An 18246-nucleotide genomic window follows, 5' to 3' on the forward strand; every position below is an offset into this window, starting at 1 on the left:
GCTTTAGCAATTTTAGAGAACGAAGTAATCTTCTTCACAAATATCCTGTAATTGAAATTACAAAATAGCTTTAGCAATTTTAGAGAAAAGTAACTAGAAATTATGTAAAAAATAAAATTTGTTTCAAATATTCTTTTGTGTGTAGGCAGCTCAAGAGGATCTTAAAGATTATTATACCAGGAATATTCACTACTGAGGTGAGCATTTGTTTTCTAATTTTCTCTCTCTGTATATATTTGAATCTAGTGTATATTGATTCGCTTTCCAAATGCAGGGGATAAATTAATATAGGTGGTGTACTTGTGTAAAGTTATGATTAATCTATGCTTAATTAACATAAAAAAAAAAAAACCATGTGTGAAACAGGAAGTCTGCCAGTTATGAAACCCAATGGCCATTTATGATTTACTGAAATTTTCTAATGCCATAGTTGTTTCTAATGCAATAATTGTCCAATCATAAAATAGCCGTAACTTATTCTAGCTCCATTACCAATAATATTTTAGTGCTTAGGCAGTTGTTTTCTTTATGTTTGGGCTATATATTTTATATTATGTTGTTAATAGCCAAATAAATATTTATAGACCTCCAAGTTTGGCCAAGTTTGCAGTAATTTTCTAAACATACATAGGTCCTCCTTTGCCTGGAAAGGTATGCTGGTAATGAGTACTGACAGTCAACTGCGATTCATGTAATGTCTGCCGTATGCCTGCAGATGAAACATTTACACAATTTGGCAACCTTTTATTCTAGTGAATCTCATCATAAATTAAAATCATACCAATTAACTTGGCAAAAGTAAACAGATTTGTAGTCTCATTGGTGTTGATATGTATGTTTTGTACTGTTTAAAGCCTGTTTTACATGGTCATGTTTTTATGATATAAATTTGAACAGTTCTATAATTTTATAGCAAAGGCTTAAAATACTGTCTTTTAACTCATTAAATTTTTTTAGCAAAAGCTTATTTCCCATGTGTATTTTGCATCTACATTCACACATGAGGAATTCTTTAGGGAAGTGAAGGACAGAAGCTTATTAAACTGTAACAGGGAGCTTAATGATTTTGTAATAACTGAGAGCAAAATGGAGGAGAAATTGTTGAAGTTAAACATGAGAAAGCATGTGGGGTGGATGGGATCTATCCAGTTATATTAAAGGAGGCGGCAAATGAAGTAAGCAAACCCTTAGCCATAATTATGTGAGCATCCTTGGACTCAGGAAGTCCTCGCAGACTGGAGATATGCAAATGTATCCCAAATTCACAAAGAGGGGGGATCAAAGGGTGACACAAGTAATTACAGAACTGTTAGTTTTAACATTCTGTTCCAGGGAAAATAATGGAGGCACTGGTTAAAGAAGCATTGCAGGATCATCTAGACAAGACTGCAGTAATAATTGAAACACAGCATGTGTTTGTTAAGGGAAAGTATTATCTGATAAATTTGATTGGATACTACTATGATGTGGTTACAAAGGAACTGGATGCAAAAAATAATTTATATCATATACAGCAGACTTTCGTACCAGGATCAGATTAACCGGGACACATCAAGACTTCAAATTAAAAAAAAAAAAAAAAAAAAAAAAAAAATCAACCAAAAATCATAAAATTCAAGTAATAACTAGAATAGGTATAAACAGATGTTTTGCAAGTCGTAAATAAGTGACAAGAAGCGGCTTATAAGTCATCTGCTCAAAAAAAAAAAAAAAAAAAAAAAAATGTTTAGTTTGTTTTAGTGCATTGTGCCGATTGTTGTGTTCTGTTGCACTGCAAAAAGACAAATTTTGTTTCATTATTTATGTCAGGGATGTAAAATTTTTAAAAAATATATATATATATATTTTTTGTTTAGAAATTGCGAAAATGATAGGTAAAAGCAAAAGAGTTGTGCTTTCAGTTAAACAAAAGCTTGAAATTATTCAAAAGTTTGAAAACGGTGCATCTGTTAAATCTTTAAAGAAACATAATGTTGGTGATCAAACCATATGCAACATCGTAAAAAATATAGGGAAGCTATTAGATTTAAAATCGACATTGCAAAAAAAAAGGGAAGATCGTATTGAATAAGCGAGTAGTGCGTGGTAAGTTTATTTTATCTATCCCCATATTTTTTATGTAGTTTGCTGAACATTTTTTGATACAGTAAGTCCCCCCCCGACATGCACAACTACGGATTTACGTAAATTTTATTTCACTAATTTTTTTTTTTTAGGATTGTAAAATTTAAAACAAAAAAAATAAAATAAGCAATCAATAACGATGATCACGGCACATACAAATTGCCCAAGTGATGTACGGAGTAACAAGCAAAAAAATAGGAAAAAAGAGAAGATTTTTACAATTTATTTCTGGTTTTTTTTTATGACTGAAGATTTCAGTGAAGGGGACACACATTTCACCATAATAACATAAAAACACCCAGAATTCCAGCTATCGGTATTTTCGCAAATGCAATAAGATCAAGTTTACTACCCATTTATAATTAGATGCACAAACAGAAAAGCCCAATAACACTGAAAGTGCAAATTGTTTTTGTTTTATGGTAGTGACCTCCAGAAATGTGCTTTAGTAAAATGTGAGCTCGTGCAGGGTGATGATAGTGGGTTTTCGCCTTAACCTTGTGAAATTCTTTACAGAAAATTTAATTTTGACTGCTATCATGGTGCCGACTAAGAGAATAAGTGACAGTGGTACTAGTAAATGTACGAAGAAAAGGAAAGTGATCAATTTGGATCAGAAAATTAAACTAATAAGGATGTAAGAAAATGGTCAAACATTAACAAGTATCACACTGAATTCAGATTTGTCAATAATAATATAGTAGCAATATGTTATTAGTCATTCTCGAGTTACGTAAAACTTGTTGAAGTAACAAGTCCTGGAACGTATGTTGGGGATTTCTGTATTTTTGGATTAACCGGGAAATCGATTATCCGGGATTTGTTTTTTACCATCTATCCCGGAAAATCAAGAGTCTACTGTACTTTGATTTCAGGAAAGCTTCTGGTACTAGTGCACATGGAAGACTACTGTACAACTTGGAGCAGTATGGCATTAAGGGCAAGTTACTCTTAATGGATAAAGAGATGGTTCAGTGGGAGATTACAGAGTGGTAATCAGTGGACCCTGCTCTTTGTGGACTAATGTTATTAGTGGAGTCCCCCAGGGTTCAACGATATAGATGAAGGTATATCAGGCTTAATGTCCAAGTATGGAGATGATACAAAGTTGGCTGGGTTGTTAATGACAGTAATGGCAGTATGCTACTGGGCAGATGTGCTGAGAAGTGACAACTGAAGTTTAAAATTGACAAACGTACTCCAGAGAAACGTACCAACTGTGTGGTACTACACTTAGTGGTAGAAAATGAAAAAGACCTGGGAGTAATTGTGCTGTCAGATATGAAGTTTTTTGAGCAATGCAGACAGGCTGTCAGAGCAGGTCATGGGGTATTGTCAATGATATACAGGAATTTTGCTAATAGGGAAAAGGATGTGATTACCCCTTTGTATAAGGCAATGGTCAGGCCACGCCTTGAGTACTGCCTGTATGCCTTGAGTACTGCCACGCCTGTCCATGTCTGGAAGCCTCATTTTAGAAGGATGTAGATTTGCTAGAATGAGTACAGAGAAAAGCAACAAGGCAGGTGAAGGGACCAAAGAGTGCTCTTATGAAAAAAGGCTTAAGTTCTGCAAATTGCAGCATCTGAAGACTAGGCACCTGCGAAGTGATCTGATTGAGGTGTATAAGGCCTTGAATGGGTTGAGCACACTCAGTTCTGATGGGATTCTTCCTCTTGCTCAGATTATGAACCTGAGGGGGTATAAATTCAAATTGAGGAAAGACAGTTGTAGAATAGATGTGCGGAAATTTCCCTTTAGCCAGTGGGTAATTGATTGCTGGAACAAACTTTCATCTGTCGTGGAAGTTGATAGCTTAAATAAATTCAAGGAGGAACTGGACAAACTTTTAGAGGGAATGAATGTGTGAAATTGTTTTTTTTTTTGGCTGATGTTACATAAGCTCATATTCTCGCTTTCTTGCATCACTTACCTCTACTACAACTACTACTACTACTCGCTTCTTAAAATCCATATTATTGTTTAAATTCCTTAGGAAATAAAAGTGAAAGTGAAAAAAATTAACTAAATGAGTAAGAATAAGATCATGCCCTGGGGAAGAAGTGCACTGCTTTTCTCTGGTTGTTTATAAAACTGCATAAAATAATATTGGATTTACATCGTATTTCCTTTTTATGCTTTTTACGAAGAGCAGTATCCACTGATTATCACCCTCTTTCGTCAACCACTCAACAAACCTTTTATCCATTGTAGCAACTTTTCCCTTAAGACCATACTGCTGTAGTTTGTACAGTAGTCTTCTATGCGCAACAGTGTCAAAAGCTTTCCTGTAATTCAAGTATGTGATATAAAAATTATATTTTGCATCCAGTTCCTTTGTAACCATATCATAGTATCCAATCAAATTTGTCAGACAAGTCTTTTTAACAAACTCATGCTGTGTCTGAATTATTACTGCAGTTTTGTTTAGATGATCCTGCAATGCTTCTTTAACAGTGACTCCATTATTTTCCCCAGAACAGAAGTTAAACTAACAGGTCTGTAATTACTCGTGTCACCTTTTGTGTGAACCCCCTTTGTGAATTGGGGATACATTTGCACATCTCCAGTCCGTGGGAACTTCCCCTGAGTCCAAGGATGCTCTCATAATTATGGCTAGAGGATTGCCTACTTCTATTGCCGCCTCCTTTAATATAACTGGATAGATTCCATCCAGCCCAGGTGCTTTTCTTATGTTTAATTTCAACAATTTCTCCTCCACTTTTTTCTCAGTTATTACAAAATCATTAGGCTCCCTGTTAGAGTTTAATAAGCTTCTGTCCTTCACTTCCCTAAAGAATTCCTCATGTGTGAATATGTAGATGCAAAATACTCATGGGAAATAAGCTTTTGCTAAAAAATTTTAATGAGTTAAAAGACAGTATTTTAAGCCTTAGCTAAAAATTACAACTGTTCAAATTTATGTCACAAAAACATGATTATGTAAAACTGGCTTTAAACAGTACAAAACGTACAAATCTGTTTACTTTTGCCAAGTTAATTGGTATGATGAGATTCTCAAGAATTCTGTAGCTGCTGTTCACAAATATGCCAAAAAATTTCTAACTCAACGAATACCAAATCATAAAACATTTGTCGGTATAGAGTGAACTTAGAGAAACGGGTATGCTAAAATCATTACAAGTGAATGCTGATAGACGGAGATTTCAATGGACTGGAATGCTTGAGAGGAAATACTTCATATTGCAGATATCTCCTAACAGAAGTACCAGAAGGTTGTCAAATTGTTTCATCTGCAGGCATATGGCAGACATTACATGAACAGCAACTGAATGTCGGTACTCATTATCAACATACTTTTCCAGGCAAAGGAGCATGGTGTGACAATATTGTACAAGGTGTGACAATAAAGTTTCAAGAATAAAATAATTCATTTGAAAATTATACAGATTTGAGGCCATTGCCTTCAAAGTAGTCCCCTTCAGACTGTACATACGCATTCCAGCGTAGGATCCATTGATCATAACATTTCTGGTACTCACTTTCTGGTATCTATTTTAATACCCACGTTACATTACTCTGAATTTCAGAAACTGACTGAAAATGTGTTCCTTTCATGACTCCTTTTAGTCGAGGAAATAAAAAGAAGTCACAAGGAGACAAATCAGGCAAATACGGAGAGTGCTGCAACATTATTGATTTTGAAGTTAAAAACTCTTTTGCTACAATGGCAGAATGTGCAGGAGCATTGTCACGATGCAAAATCCACGACGAAGCAGTTTCGGGTTGAACCGGTTGACTCGCTTGCAAAGCCTTTCCAAAACTTAAAGGTAAAACTGTCGACAGTTTTACCTTTGGTGGAACAAATTCTTTGTGGACGATCCCTTTTCAATCAAAAAAGCAAATTAACATGGTTTTCACTTTTACTTTGACATTCTCGCTTTTTTGGTTTCTTGGCAAAGAAGGTCCCTTCCATTTTTGACTTTACCTCTTTGTTTAGGGGTCGTAAGCAAATACCCAGGTTTCATCCCCTGTAATCATGCAAGAAAGCAAAGCTGGAACATCTTCAATGCTTTCCAACATCTGAGAATGTCGCAAATATCACTCTTTCTTCGTGGTGTCAACTGCACGCAATTCATCATCCTGACACAAGCAAGGAACGACTGCAACTCTTGCAGAGCGTGCTTATATAGCTGAAAGTAACAGCTGATGCAATATTACGTCATCACCTATGTGTGTCAATCTTATCTGATGCAATCTGTAAGAAATGTTGCCATATACTTATGTTATTCGGACGACAATTACAATTTTAAGGGGTGATGCACTTTCTTTGAACACCAGTGTATATAAGAATAAATATGTGTGCACATGCAATTTTAAAATTACATAAACTTAACAGTTCATAAACTTTAAAATTGAAGAGTTAACTTTAAAATTGAATAAACTTTAAAATTGAATAGTCTTATGTTTATAATATATATATATTTTTTATTTTCCATAGAATTAGTAAAATTTGTTTTTCATTGAAAATAAACAGGGGTTAAAAAAGATTTTCAAAACTTCAGACTTTTCATTTAAAAAATGCATATAATAATAATAGAAGGGCAAGACTATTCAGCCCAACCAACTGGAAGTGCAGGAAGTACTTCCAGTTGGTTGGGCTGGATGGTCAATGCTAGTGACCACACAGGAAGGAAAAATATGGCAATGCATGAAATGGAGCATCAAAATGAATACATACATCATGCTAACATACTATAAAATTACCAAGCTAGAGACCGATATGACATTGTACAGGTCAAGACTACATACCAAGTTGTTGGAACGATTCCCGGATATTTAGGTCACCGAACAGAGAATAGGGGACCAGAGAAGGACCATCATCATGAAGAACCTTATAGCCCCTGCAGTCTTTTGAAAAAATCAAGCAGGATGTGAGCAACCAATTACACAGAACAAAGAATATGGACAACATGGAAACAGAGGAGGAAGAGCAAGAAGAAATGTAACCCAGAACAGCTGAAGTGGAAAGAGACGAGATCATGATATCCAGAATAGAAGATGAGTGGAAGAAGTCCCTAACAGAATTTGAGGGAATGGACACAACAGAGACCCATATGATACCGAAACAGAGACCCAGTAGAATCTGTGGTGAGTCACAGATCACCTCAATTGGCAAATAATACCACATTACCTCCACAACAATGGTGCAACACTTGAGGCCATCTGCACAACTGTGTACTGTGCTGCCATAGCTGCCACTAGGATTAATGGAAAAGAAAGGAATCGCCAGCTTAGGAGAGGAGACTTCTGCAGAAGATAGAAGAATTCAGAGTCAAGATAGACCAATTGACTCGGTAATTGGGGTAATAGGAGTAAAAAATTGATTGGAAAATTGAAGAGCATCCTGAAGTGAGACAATGTCCACAGCAAAAGCGAAACCAAAAATTAGAGAATAGGAGAATACTTCGCCACACGAATGCAGAACCTCCTCGTGTTTAGCAAGAGACTATGCCAATACAAAGAGAACTCCCAGAGGAAAATGAACAGCCGAATCTTTCATGAGAACCAAAGAGCCTTCTACAGAAGTATCAGGAAAGACGGAAATGGATCACCTGAGCAAAAGACATTCGAGGCATTCTGGGACAACATATGGAGCCATGGAGTAAGACATAACAGCTGCGTTCTCTGTATAGAACAGAAGAAAATCAAGGACATACAAGAGATGAGAGAATGGGAGATTTGGGAGGAAGAAGTAAAACAGTCAATCAGGATGTCCCACAACTGGCAAACCCCATGAATAGATAACGTCCGCAACTACAGGTAAATGAAGCTCACTTGCACACACAACCACCTAACAGAGCAGTTCACCCGAACAATAAGTTACACAGACAATCCCAGAGTTTCTTATTCAAGAAATCACATATCTGAAAGGCTAAAGACCAAAATACAAGAAATCTGGTGAAATAAAAGCCAGTCACTCATCTCCCAAGGACATGTACAAGATCCTGACCAGCAGTATAACCAAGAAGATATCAGACCACTCGAAGAGCCAGAACATCATGGCCGAACAGCAGAAAGGATGCAAGAAGCAATTAATCATTGATGTGATAGTTATAGAGGTAGCCTCAAGAAGTGCCACAACCTGTACATGTCCTGCATAGTTTACCACAAGGCCTTTGACTCCATACCTCATAGCTGGCTAATTGAGACATTGAAGATCTACAAAGTCAATCTGACAGTGACAAACTTTCAAGAAGCAGACATAGTGAAATGGAGTACCACCATCAAGGTCGAGAATATCACAACCAGACCAATCCCCATCAGGAGAGGAATCTTTTGGGGAGATGCACTGAGTCCACTGTGATTCTTTCTAGCATGCTATCTGCCATGTGCTCAAGAACAGCAAGTATGGATATAATCTGAAAGAAGGAAGGAAAAACCTTTAAACCCTCTCCTACCATGATGTATATGGATAACATCAAGCTCTATGCAGTGATCGAGAAGAAACTCCACCAACTACTCTGGATTACTGAAGAATTCAGCAGTGATATCAGGATTGAATTTGGTTTAGACAAATGCAAGACCCATGGATTGCATCAGGGGAAACTAGTTGGCTGAAACTACCAAATGTAGACTGGTAAAGAGATTAAAGCCATGAACGGAGGGAGAGAACTACAAATACCTGGGGATGATGCAAGCTCAGCAGTTAGAACACAAGAAGATCAAGGCCTGCCTGAACAAAAAAACTATCAGAGACTCAGAAGCTGAACAGAGGGAATGCAGTTAAAGCCATAAACACCTATGCAGTCCAAGTGCTAGCATACTCCTTTGAGATCATAGATTGGACTAACACCGAGCTGGAGGATATCATGAGAAAGATAAGGACAATGATGAACAAGAGCCGCCAACACCACCCGAAGTCAGCTGTGGATAGACTGACAAATAGCTTGGAAAGAAGGAGGAAGGGGCCTGATAGACCTCAACAAGCAACAGAAGATAACAATAGTTAACCTGAAGGATTACTTCCAGGAAAACACAGCTTCACTCTAACAGGCCATGAGGAAGATAAAGTGGCATACCCCACTCAACCTAAGCGAAGTGTCCCCTCCCACCCAGACAGAGCAAATGAAGCTAGAAAGATGGGCAAAGAAGAAGCTCCATGGTAGACACTAATGACCTCCATCAAGACCCATAGTTAAGATGGCTTCCAGTGCATGGCTCACGAGCAGGATGCTCTTTCCTGACACTGAAAGATTCAATCTTGCCATCCAAGACCAGGTAATCAACACCAGGAACTATAGAAAATACATCGCAAAGGAGACCGGAGTGTCAGATGACATGTGGCCTCCGAAACGATCCAACACGTTACTGCAGGATGCAAACATGCTCCTTTGAGATCATAGATTGGACTAACACCAAGACAGACTACACTCATAGACACACCAGGTAGTCAGGATAATATATCAGAAGCTAGTGAGGAAATACCTGTTGATCAAAGAAAGTGTACAATATTACTAGTACAAACCCCAGGCGATACTAGAGACCCCAACTCACAAGCCATACTGGGATTGTGCCATAATAATGGACAAGATAATCCCACACAACAGACGAGACATAACCCTTGTCGATAAGAAGGAAAAGGCTACCTACCTGACTGACATGATGCCCAACACTGGCAACCTCCAGAAAACCCAGGAGATCGAAAAGATGTGGCATGTGCAATAAGTAACGGCCATATTGATCATTGCGTCAACCACCAGTATGCTGCCAAAAACCCTAACAGCCCAGCAGTAATAGGTCTCCCAGAGAACACATACAAGAATTCCAGAAAGTTGCAATCCTGAACATCTGTAGGATAGAGTTCTTCGATCAACAAACAGTAACACCAGATGTAACTACCTGTGCACTTGGTAGCAATACCAATCATGGAGTGGAATCCCCACCATCAGGAGAAATAATATAATAATAATATATAATAATTAATAAAAAAAAAGGAGCCTGGGGTGGATGGGATATATCCAGTTGTATTAAGGGAGGCAGCAAAGCAGGTAAACAAACCCTTATCCATAATTATGAGAGCATCTTTAGATTCGGGGGAGGTCCCTGTGCACTGGAGATGTGCGAATGTATCTCCAATTCACAAATTGGGATAAAAAAGTGACATGAGTAATTACAGATCTGTTAACGCTTATCTTCTGTTCCAGGAAAAAATAATGGAGTCACTGGTTAAAGACGTTATGCAGACAGGAGTGCAGTTATACTTCTGTCTTGGTATGAATTTGTGAAGAGAGCAATCTTGTCTGACCAATCTGATTTGGATATTATGATACAGTAACAAAGGAACCAGATGCAAGAAATAATTTTGATATCATATACTTAGATTTCAGAAAGCTTTTGATACTGTTGCACATAAAACTGCTGTACAAGTTGGAGTAGTGTGGTATTAAGGGCAAGTTATTGCTATGGATAAAGGGATGGTTGAGTGGGAGAAGACAGAGTGGTTTAATGGGCACTGCTCTGTGTGGGTTAATGTTGTTCGTTGAGTCCTCCAGCACTCAGTGCTGGGCCCATTGTTGTTTTCTATATTTATTAATGATATTGATGAAGGTATATCTTGATTAACGTCTAAGTTTGCAGATTATACAAAGGTTGGTAGGGTGGTTAAGGACAGTAATCAAGGTAAGACATTTCAACAAGATCTAGAAAAATTAGGCAGATAGGCTGAGAAACGACAGTTGAAGTTTAACATTGATAAATGCAAGGTAGTGCATATGCAGTAATCCCAAATTTATGTACCATCTGTGTGGTACTACACTCAGGATAGTGGAAAATGAAAAAGACCTGTGGTAATTGTGCAGTCAGATATGAAGTTCTCTGAGCAGTGTAGATAGACTGTCACAGCTCATGTGGTTTTGTCATGGATATACTGGAACCTTGCTGGCAGGGCGATGATTAGGCTGTATCTTGAACATAGAGGTCTGGAGGATTCCTTTTAGGAAGGATGTTGATCTGCCTGAACAGGAGCAGAGTAAGTCAACAAAATTAGTGAAGGAAATGAAAGGGTGATCTTACCGAGAAAGGCTTCAGTTCTGCAAACTGCCAATGTCTGGAGACTAGGTAACTGCAAGGTGATCTGATTGAGGTATTTAAGACTTTGAATGGTTTTGGTAATGTCATTGCTAATGGCATTTATTCTTTTCCTCAGACTATACACGAGTGGGCATAAATGCAAATTGAAGAAGGATGGTTGTAGACAGATTTGTGGAAGTGTGCCTTCAGCCATTGGGTGGTTCATTGTTGGAACAAACTTCCATCTGTTGTTATGGATGTTAGTAGTTTGAATAAATTCAAGTAAGAACTAGACAGACAAATATACGGGGAGGGGGATGGTAAGTGATGTGTAAAGTTTTCTTTTTTTTTTTTTTTTTTGTAGGCTGATGTTTTATAATAGCTCGCTTTCTTGCATCATTTTACACTAATACTAAGTGCTGTTGGACTAGGTGGCATCCATTATGAAATGATTAAGCATCTTTCACCAAAGTCAGTGGATCACCTGTTTTTTTCTTTTGAAGTTTAATCTTGTTGAACTTAATTGTCAATTAAATTGTACTTTTAACTATATACATATAACGACTTAGAATATGTAACATAAATAATTAGCAAAAATAAATAATTAATACTTAACTTGATACGGAAGTTATATAAAGGGATTTTGTAGATAACACTCTATACTGAAACATAAATATAGCGTTATAACTGTGTTGGGATACAAGTTTAGGGTTTTAATTTTGTACTGAAATTGAAATTTTATTGAAATTAAATCGAAATCATGACTCAGACCAGAGCAGCAAAGCAAAAGGCTCAAGCTAATGGGAGTGCTGTGGCTCAGGGGAGAACTGAGGGGGGGGGGGGCAGTTGCATTCTGAATCACATCCTTTTAAACTGCACTATTTGCTTGATGTTTGTGGAGCAGTCAGGTACGGGACATGATACTGCCATGGGGAATGTCTTTGTATGTGCGCGATGCAAGGAATGTAAGGAAATGAGGCGACAACTCAGCGTTGTTATGGGCCTATATGAGGTCTACAGGGTGGATGCCTTCGAAGGATTAAAAGTGAGGGCCCATCAAGCTCTCAGCTGCCCACACCAATGCCAGAGCTTGCACTTAAGCATCATGCAACACAGTGGCAACCCCCAAGGCAGAATGTGCTGGTCCCAAAGGAACTAGTAGTTGTTGGTGACTCTATTGTCAGGGAAATGGGAAACATGCTTTGTAAAAAGGATAGGTGGAACAGGACCAGGGTATGTCTGCCAGGGGCAAAGGTTGATGAAGTTGTAGAACGGATATCATCTTTTAAGGGCACAAAAGGTGATATAGTTGTACACGTTGGCACTAATGATATTACGAGTAGGAGACCGGCGGAATTACTTAACAAGTACAGGTCACTGTTGAAAAAAAGCCGTGAATTAGGGTTGAATTTGAAAGTGTCTGCAATTCTGCCCAAACACGATAGGAGGGATTATATGATGAGAGCGGTGTCAATCAATTCGGCCCTGGAAAGATTGTGCAAGGCTCAAGGGGTAGAATTTTTTTCAGCCTGGTCTGTACTTGTTAACAGGAGAGTCTGCTTCTACAGGGATGGGATACACTTAAATAGAAAGGGTGCAAGAATATTTGCTGATGCTATCGAGGCAGTGTTAGGTGGGTCGGAAAACTGCTATATTGGGGGGGATACAAGGACAAATAGATTAACAGTAGCCACTGGCAGAGATGAAAGTGATTCTTGCACTGCTTCTATTGGAATGAGCAGCAGCCTGGAAAATAAGATGCAGGATATTTCAGAGACTGCTGGGAATCATTGGGGTACAAGTAAACACATGGGTTGTGTTAGGGTAGGCTAAGAAAAAGAACAGGTGCATGTATATTTGCGTGTACACCAATGCTAGGAGTTTAGTAAATAAATTTGATGAATTTGAGGTATTGCTCAAAACATCAAAGGCAGATATTGTTCGGATTTCAGAGACGTGGTGTCACACAGATATACGGAATGTAGAACTGGAATTTGGGGAGTACAATGTCTACAGAAAGGATAGACAGGATAGGAAGGGAGGAGGGGTTATGCTATTAGTTAAGAAATACATAAAATCCAAGGAAGTGAATCCAGTCGACATCGCTGGACAGTGCAGTGTCGAGTCAGTTTGGTGTCCCATAAGCATTGGGAGATCAAAATTGAGAGTAGGATTGTGCTATAGGCCTAATGACTCTGATGAGTATAATAAGAAACTGTACAGGGAAATAGAGTGGGCCAGTAAATCAGAGAGTCTTATAATGGGGGATTTTAATTTCCCAGATATTGACTGGAATTTGGGGGCTGGTCACTCACACACTAGCAAGGCTTTTGTGGATTTATTGGATGATTGTTTTCTACATCAGCATGTTCGGGAGGCAACTAGAGGGAGTAATACTCTTGATTTGATTATCAGTAGCGATTCTTCATGCATTAAGAATCTGCAGATAAATGAACCACTAGGTGGCAGTGATCACAGTGTGCTGAAGTAGGATTTACTCAAAGAGGTAACTACCATTAGGGGTAAAGGGAAGGGTTATTGCTTTCATAAAGGCGACTACGATGGACTGAGACAGTATTTAAATTCTATACAGTGGGACCAACTGATGATGTTACCAACAGCAAATTCAAAATGGGAAGCATTCAAAGAACTTATCTTGGAAGCTACTAGGCTTTACATACCAACTAAGAAATATTGTTCAAGGTTTAGGCCTAAATGGATGTCAGATGAACTAATGAGACATATGGCAGAGAAGAAAAATGCATGGGATACATACAAATTAACACGTGACACAGAAGCCTATGGTAGATACAAGTTGATCTGTAATCAAGATACAAAGGAGGTTAGGCAGGCGAAAGCAGATTACAAGAAATCCTTTGCAAGGGATGCAAAGAAAAACAGCAAAGAGTTCTTTACTTATGTAAACTCTAGAAGGAAGGGGATGAATCAGATTGGTCCACTTGATATTGATGGGTCAACTGTTGATGATCCTGCTCAGGTAGCTAACAAACTAAATGAATATTTTGCATTGACATTCACACATGAAGAGTTATTCAGCGAGGGAAATCCCAGAGGTATATTCAACTCTGGCAGTAAGCTAGAGAATCTTGTAATAACTGAGAGTAAAGTGGAGGAGAAATTGTTGAAGATAAACACAAGAAAGGCACCTGGGGTGGATGGGATCTATCCAGTTATATTAAAGGAGGCAGCAAAGGAAGTAAGCAAACCCTTAGCCATAATTATGAGAGCTTCCTTTGACTCGGGGGAAGTCCCCCCCACAAACTGGAGATGCGCAAATGTATCTCCAATTCACAAAGAGGGATCAAAGGTGATACAAGTAATTACAGACCTGTTAGTTTAACTTCTGTTCCCGGAAAATTAATGGAGCCACTGGTTAAAGAAGCACTGCAGGATCATCTAGACAAGACTTCAGTTATAGCTCAGACACAGCATGGTTTTGTTAAGAGTAAGTCTTGCCTAACAAATTTGATTGGATACTATGATGCAGTCACAAAAGAACTGGATGCAGGGAATAACTTTGTTATTATATACTTGGATCTTAGAAAAGCTTTTGATACTGTTGCACATGGAAGACTGCTGCACAAATTGGAGCAGTCTGGCATTGGAGGCAAATTGCTGCTATGGATAAAGCGGTGGTTGAGGGGGAGAAGACAGAGAGTGGTAATCAATGGACACTGCTCATCGTGGACTAATGTGATTAGTGGAGTCCCTCAGGGTTCAGTGTTGGGTCCATTATTGTTTTCTGTATTTATAAATCATATATTGATGATGGTATACCAAGCTTAATGTCCAAGTTTGCAGACAATACGAAGGTTGGAAGGGTTGTCAAGGACACTACTGACACTATGCTGCTGCAATAGGATCTGTAAAGTTTGAGCAGATGGGCTGAGAGGTGGCAAATGAAGTTTAACATTGACAAATGTAAAGTACTACATATGGGAAACAGCAACCCCAGAGCAACGTATTAACTCTGTGGTACTACATTGACAGTGGTAGAGAATGAAAGGGACCTGGGGGTGGTTGTGCAGGCAGATATGAAGTTCTCTGAGCAGTGCAGACGGGCTGCAAGAGTAGCTCATGGTGTATTGTCAATGATATATAGGAATTTTTCTAGCAGGGATAAGGAGGTGATTATTCCCTTGTAAAAGGCAATGGTCAGGCCACACCTAGAGTACTGTTGTTATGTTATTGTTATTTGGTTTTTAGGAGCATTAGCAACTAAGGCCATATTGCTCCGGGATATGCGGTGGTCATTTCCTGATCTTTCCGCATCCTCCGTATTTGGTGGTGACGGGCTCGAACCCCGGTCTAATCAAGAAGCGTGTGCTACGCACTGCTGCTCCTTCCCACCTGGCTACGGAGGCGCCGAGAGTACTGTATACAGGCCTGGAGGCCTCATTTCAAGAAGGATGTAGAGCTGCTGGAACGAGTACAGAGAAGGGCAACAAGATTAGTGAATGGAACAAAGGGGTGCTCTTACAAAGAAAGGCTTAAGTTTTGCAAATTACAGTGTCTGGAGACTAGGCACCAGCGAGGTGATCTGATAGAGGTGTATAAAGCCTTGAATGGTTTGAGCATGCTCAATGCTGATGGTATTCTTCCTCTTGCTCAGAATAATCACCTGAGAGGGCATAAATTCAAATTGAGGAAAGACAGATGTAGGATAGACGTGGGGAAATTTGCCTTTAGCCAGCGGGTGGTTGGTTGGTGGAACAGACTTCCATCCCTTGTCGTGGAAGTTGATAGCCTAAATAAGTTTAAGGCTCAGCTGGAGAGGTATTTCGAACGAAAGGAGTGAAGTGGAAGGGTTTTTTTTTGCCTGATGCTACATAAGCTTGCTTTCTTGCATCATATGCCTCTACTAATGCTAATGCTAAGAAAAATTCTGTTATGCAGAACTTTTCTTGAAAAGCAGTTTCTGGTCACCTGTTGCAAGGCAACAGGCCTTCCCTTTGCTAATCCCGGAAGGGAATTCCTACTAACTGTAGACCTATCTCTATGACTAGCAGTTTGTGTGAAATCCTGGAGAGAATGGTCGTCGCTTGTCTTATGTGTTGTTTAGATGAAAATGACTTCCTCTTCAGCTTGCCACATAGTTCCCATAGAAACAGGGCCACTCTGGATTGTTAAAGCATCTCGGATGGAAACATCCATCCGAGATGCTTTTCAAAAAAGAGAGCATCTGGTGTTAGTTTTCTTTGATATGGAAAAGTGTATTACAGCAGGCTCTTGTTATAACGCGGTTCACTATAATGCTGATTTGCTATATAACGCTGTTCTTATATTATAACCAGTATCTGACTATAACACTGTCACAAATCACTAAGATTGCATTTTTGGCATATTTAACGAAAACGTTTCATCTGATGGAGTTGATAGCTTGAAAATGAATAGCAAAACAGCATTAAAACGTTTCCCATGCCGACTTGAGAAATTTTCCCACGCTCAGGGAAATTTTCTTGCACGCTAATTTAATTGTAGTACAGTGACTTGTTATGTAGTTCCGAGATCAACATTTTAAAAAATGATCAAGTATATTGCTTGTAATATTTGCGTTATGTGCTTTTATCCGAAGTCTAGTCGTCACTCGGTATAGTATTAGACATCGTGCGAACGGACAGTTTACTCGAACTTTGTATCATAATTAATGCAACCAATGCAGTTACATTTTTGAAGAGTTAATAATGGCAGATAAGAATGAAAAAGCAACAACGTCTGGACTTGGTACGAACATTTTGAAGCGAATTGATTCTGGTCAATGACAAACGGATGTGTGCCATAATTTAGGACTGGCAAGTTTAACTGTAAGAACAATTATAAAAAATAAAGAATTAATTTTAGCAGCGGGAAAGACAGCTGTTCCACTGCAAGCAACTAGGGCTAGGCCGGCTATTAAGATTGAAATGGAGAGACTTTAACTAATCTTATTGAAGATAATATCCAATGCAGAATTCAGTTAAGTTAAATATTATATTAAAAAAAAAAAAAAAAGAAAAAAAAAACAGAAAGAGAGAGAGAGAGAGAGAGAGAGAGAGAGAGAGAGAGAGAGATTATCCTATATGATGATCTGAAGAAAACTCACCTAAAAAAAAAAAAATGTGGAACTATTTAAAACTAGTAAGGGCTGGTTGGATAGATTTAAAATCCAGGAAGAAAACGCAAGTGCAGATCAAGGAGCCGAAACTTTCAAAAAAGAACTTGTTAAAATTATTAAAGACAAGTATTGTGTTATACTTCTCAACAAATTTTTAACATAGATGAAGCAGGACATTTTTTTGGAAATTAATGCCTAAAAGAAGTTTCATATTGAAAGAAGCAAAAAACACGCCAGGTTTCAAAGTGGCAAAGGATTGGTTGACTTTATTGTTGGGTAGTAACGCTGTGGGGAATTTAAAATTAAAACTCCTTTTAGTTTACCAGGAAGAGGGCCAAAGTACAACCAAAATCAACACATTTTTCATGATTAAATTCATCAATTAAATAAAATCAATTTAGATCAATTAAATTCATGATATGATTTTAATTGGAATTTTAATTTTGTTACGTAAGTAGTTACCACCACATAATTATATATGTATGTAATGCAGAATATTTTATATGTACAAATATTTGAATATTAAATATTTTGACCAATATTTGTGCATCTTTTCACTACCGTTTATTATTGATTAGGAAATATCCTATGGCACTGACCGCAACTCACAAATACATATATTACCTTATGGGAATGCGGCGCTCGCTTAGCGCGGATTCACTTGGCACTCTATTTTTCCAGAATGAATTATCAGCGTTAAGCGGGGGGGGTCACCTATGTATGACTTGGATATTTGCTATTTTAGAACACCTTTATAGATTTAGAGGATTTAGTTCACGTTCCCATTTTCATTACAAACCTTTTATCCTGTTGGTCTTTCCAAGTTTATGTAGGATCCACCTTCTCTTGGTCTTTTCTCAGTAGAAGGGGTACCTTATGAATCAGTCTTAAGTTATACACTATTGCCATAAAAGTAAAATCTCTCATAGAACACCTTCATTCAACTGTAAACAGTACTCTCTATATTGATGATT

At 38.1% G+C, this 18246-nt stretch overlaps 1 protein-coding gene across 1 annotated transcript in view; it reads left to right on the forward strand.

Moving 5' to 3' along the window:
* The window catches only part of Abcd3 (ATP binding cassette subfamily D member Pmp70), a 461674-nt gene that overhangs the window by 39069 nt on the left and 404359 nt on the right, over positions 1-18246 (forward strand). Inside the window, exon 4 of the mRNA XM_090386468.1 lies at positions 146-197. Coding sequence (XP_090242594.1) covers positions 146-197 — 52 coding nt within the window. The remainder of the gene's footprint in view (positions 1-145; positions 198-18246) is intronic.

The sequence above is a fragment of the Mastigoproctus giganteus genome, chromosome 12 (assembly GCF_048544385.1).
Source record: "Mastigoproctus giganteus isolate SK-2022 chromosome 12, ASM4854438v1, whole genome shotgun sequence".
Lineage (NCBI taxonomy): Eukaryota > Metazoa > Arthropoda > Arachnida > Uropygi > Thelyphonidae > Mastigoproctus > Mastigoproctus giganteus.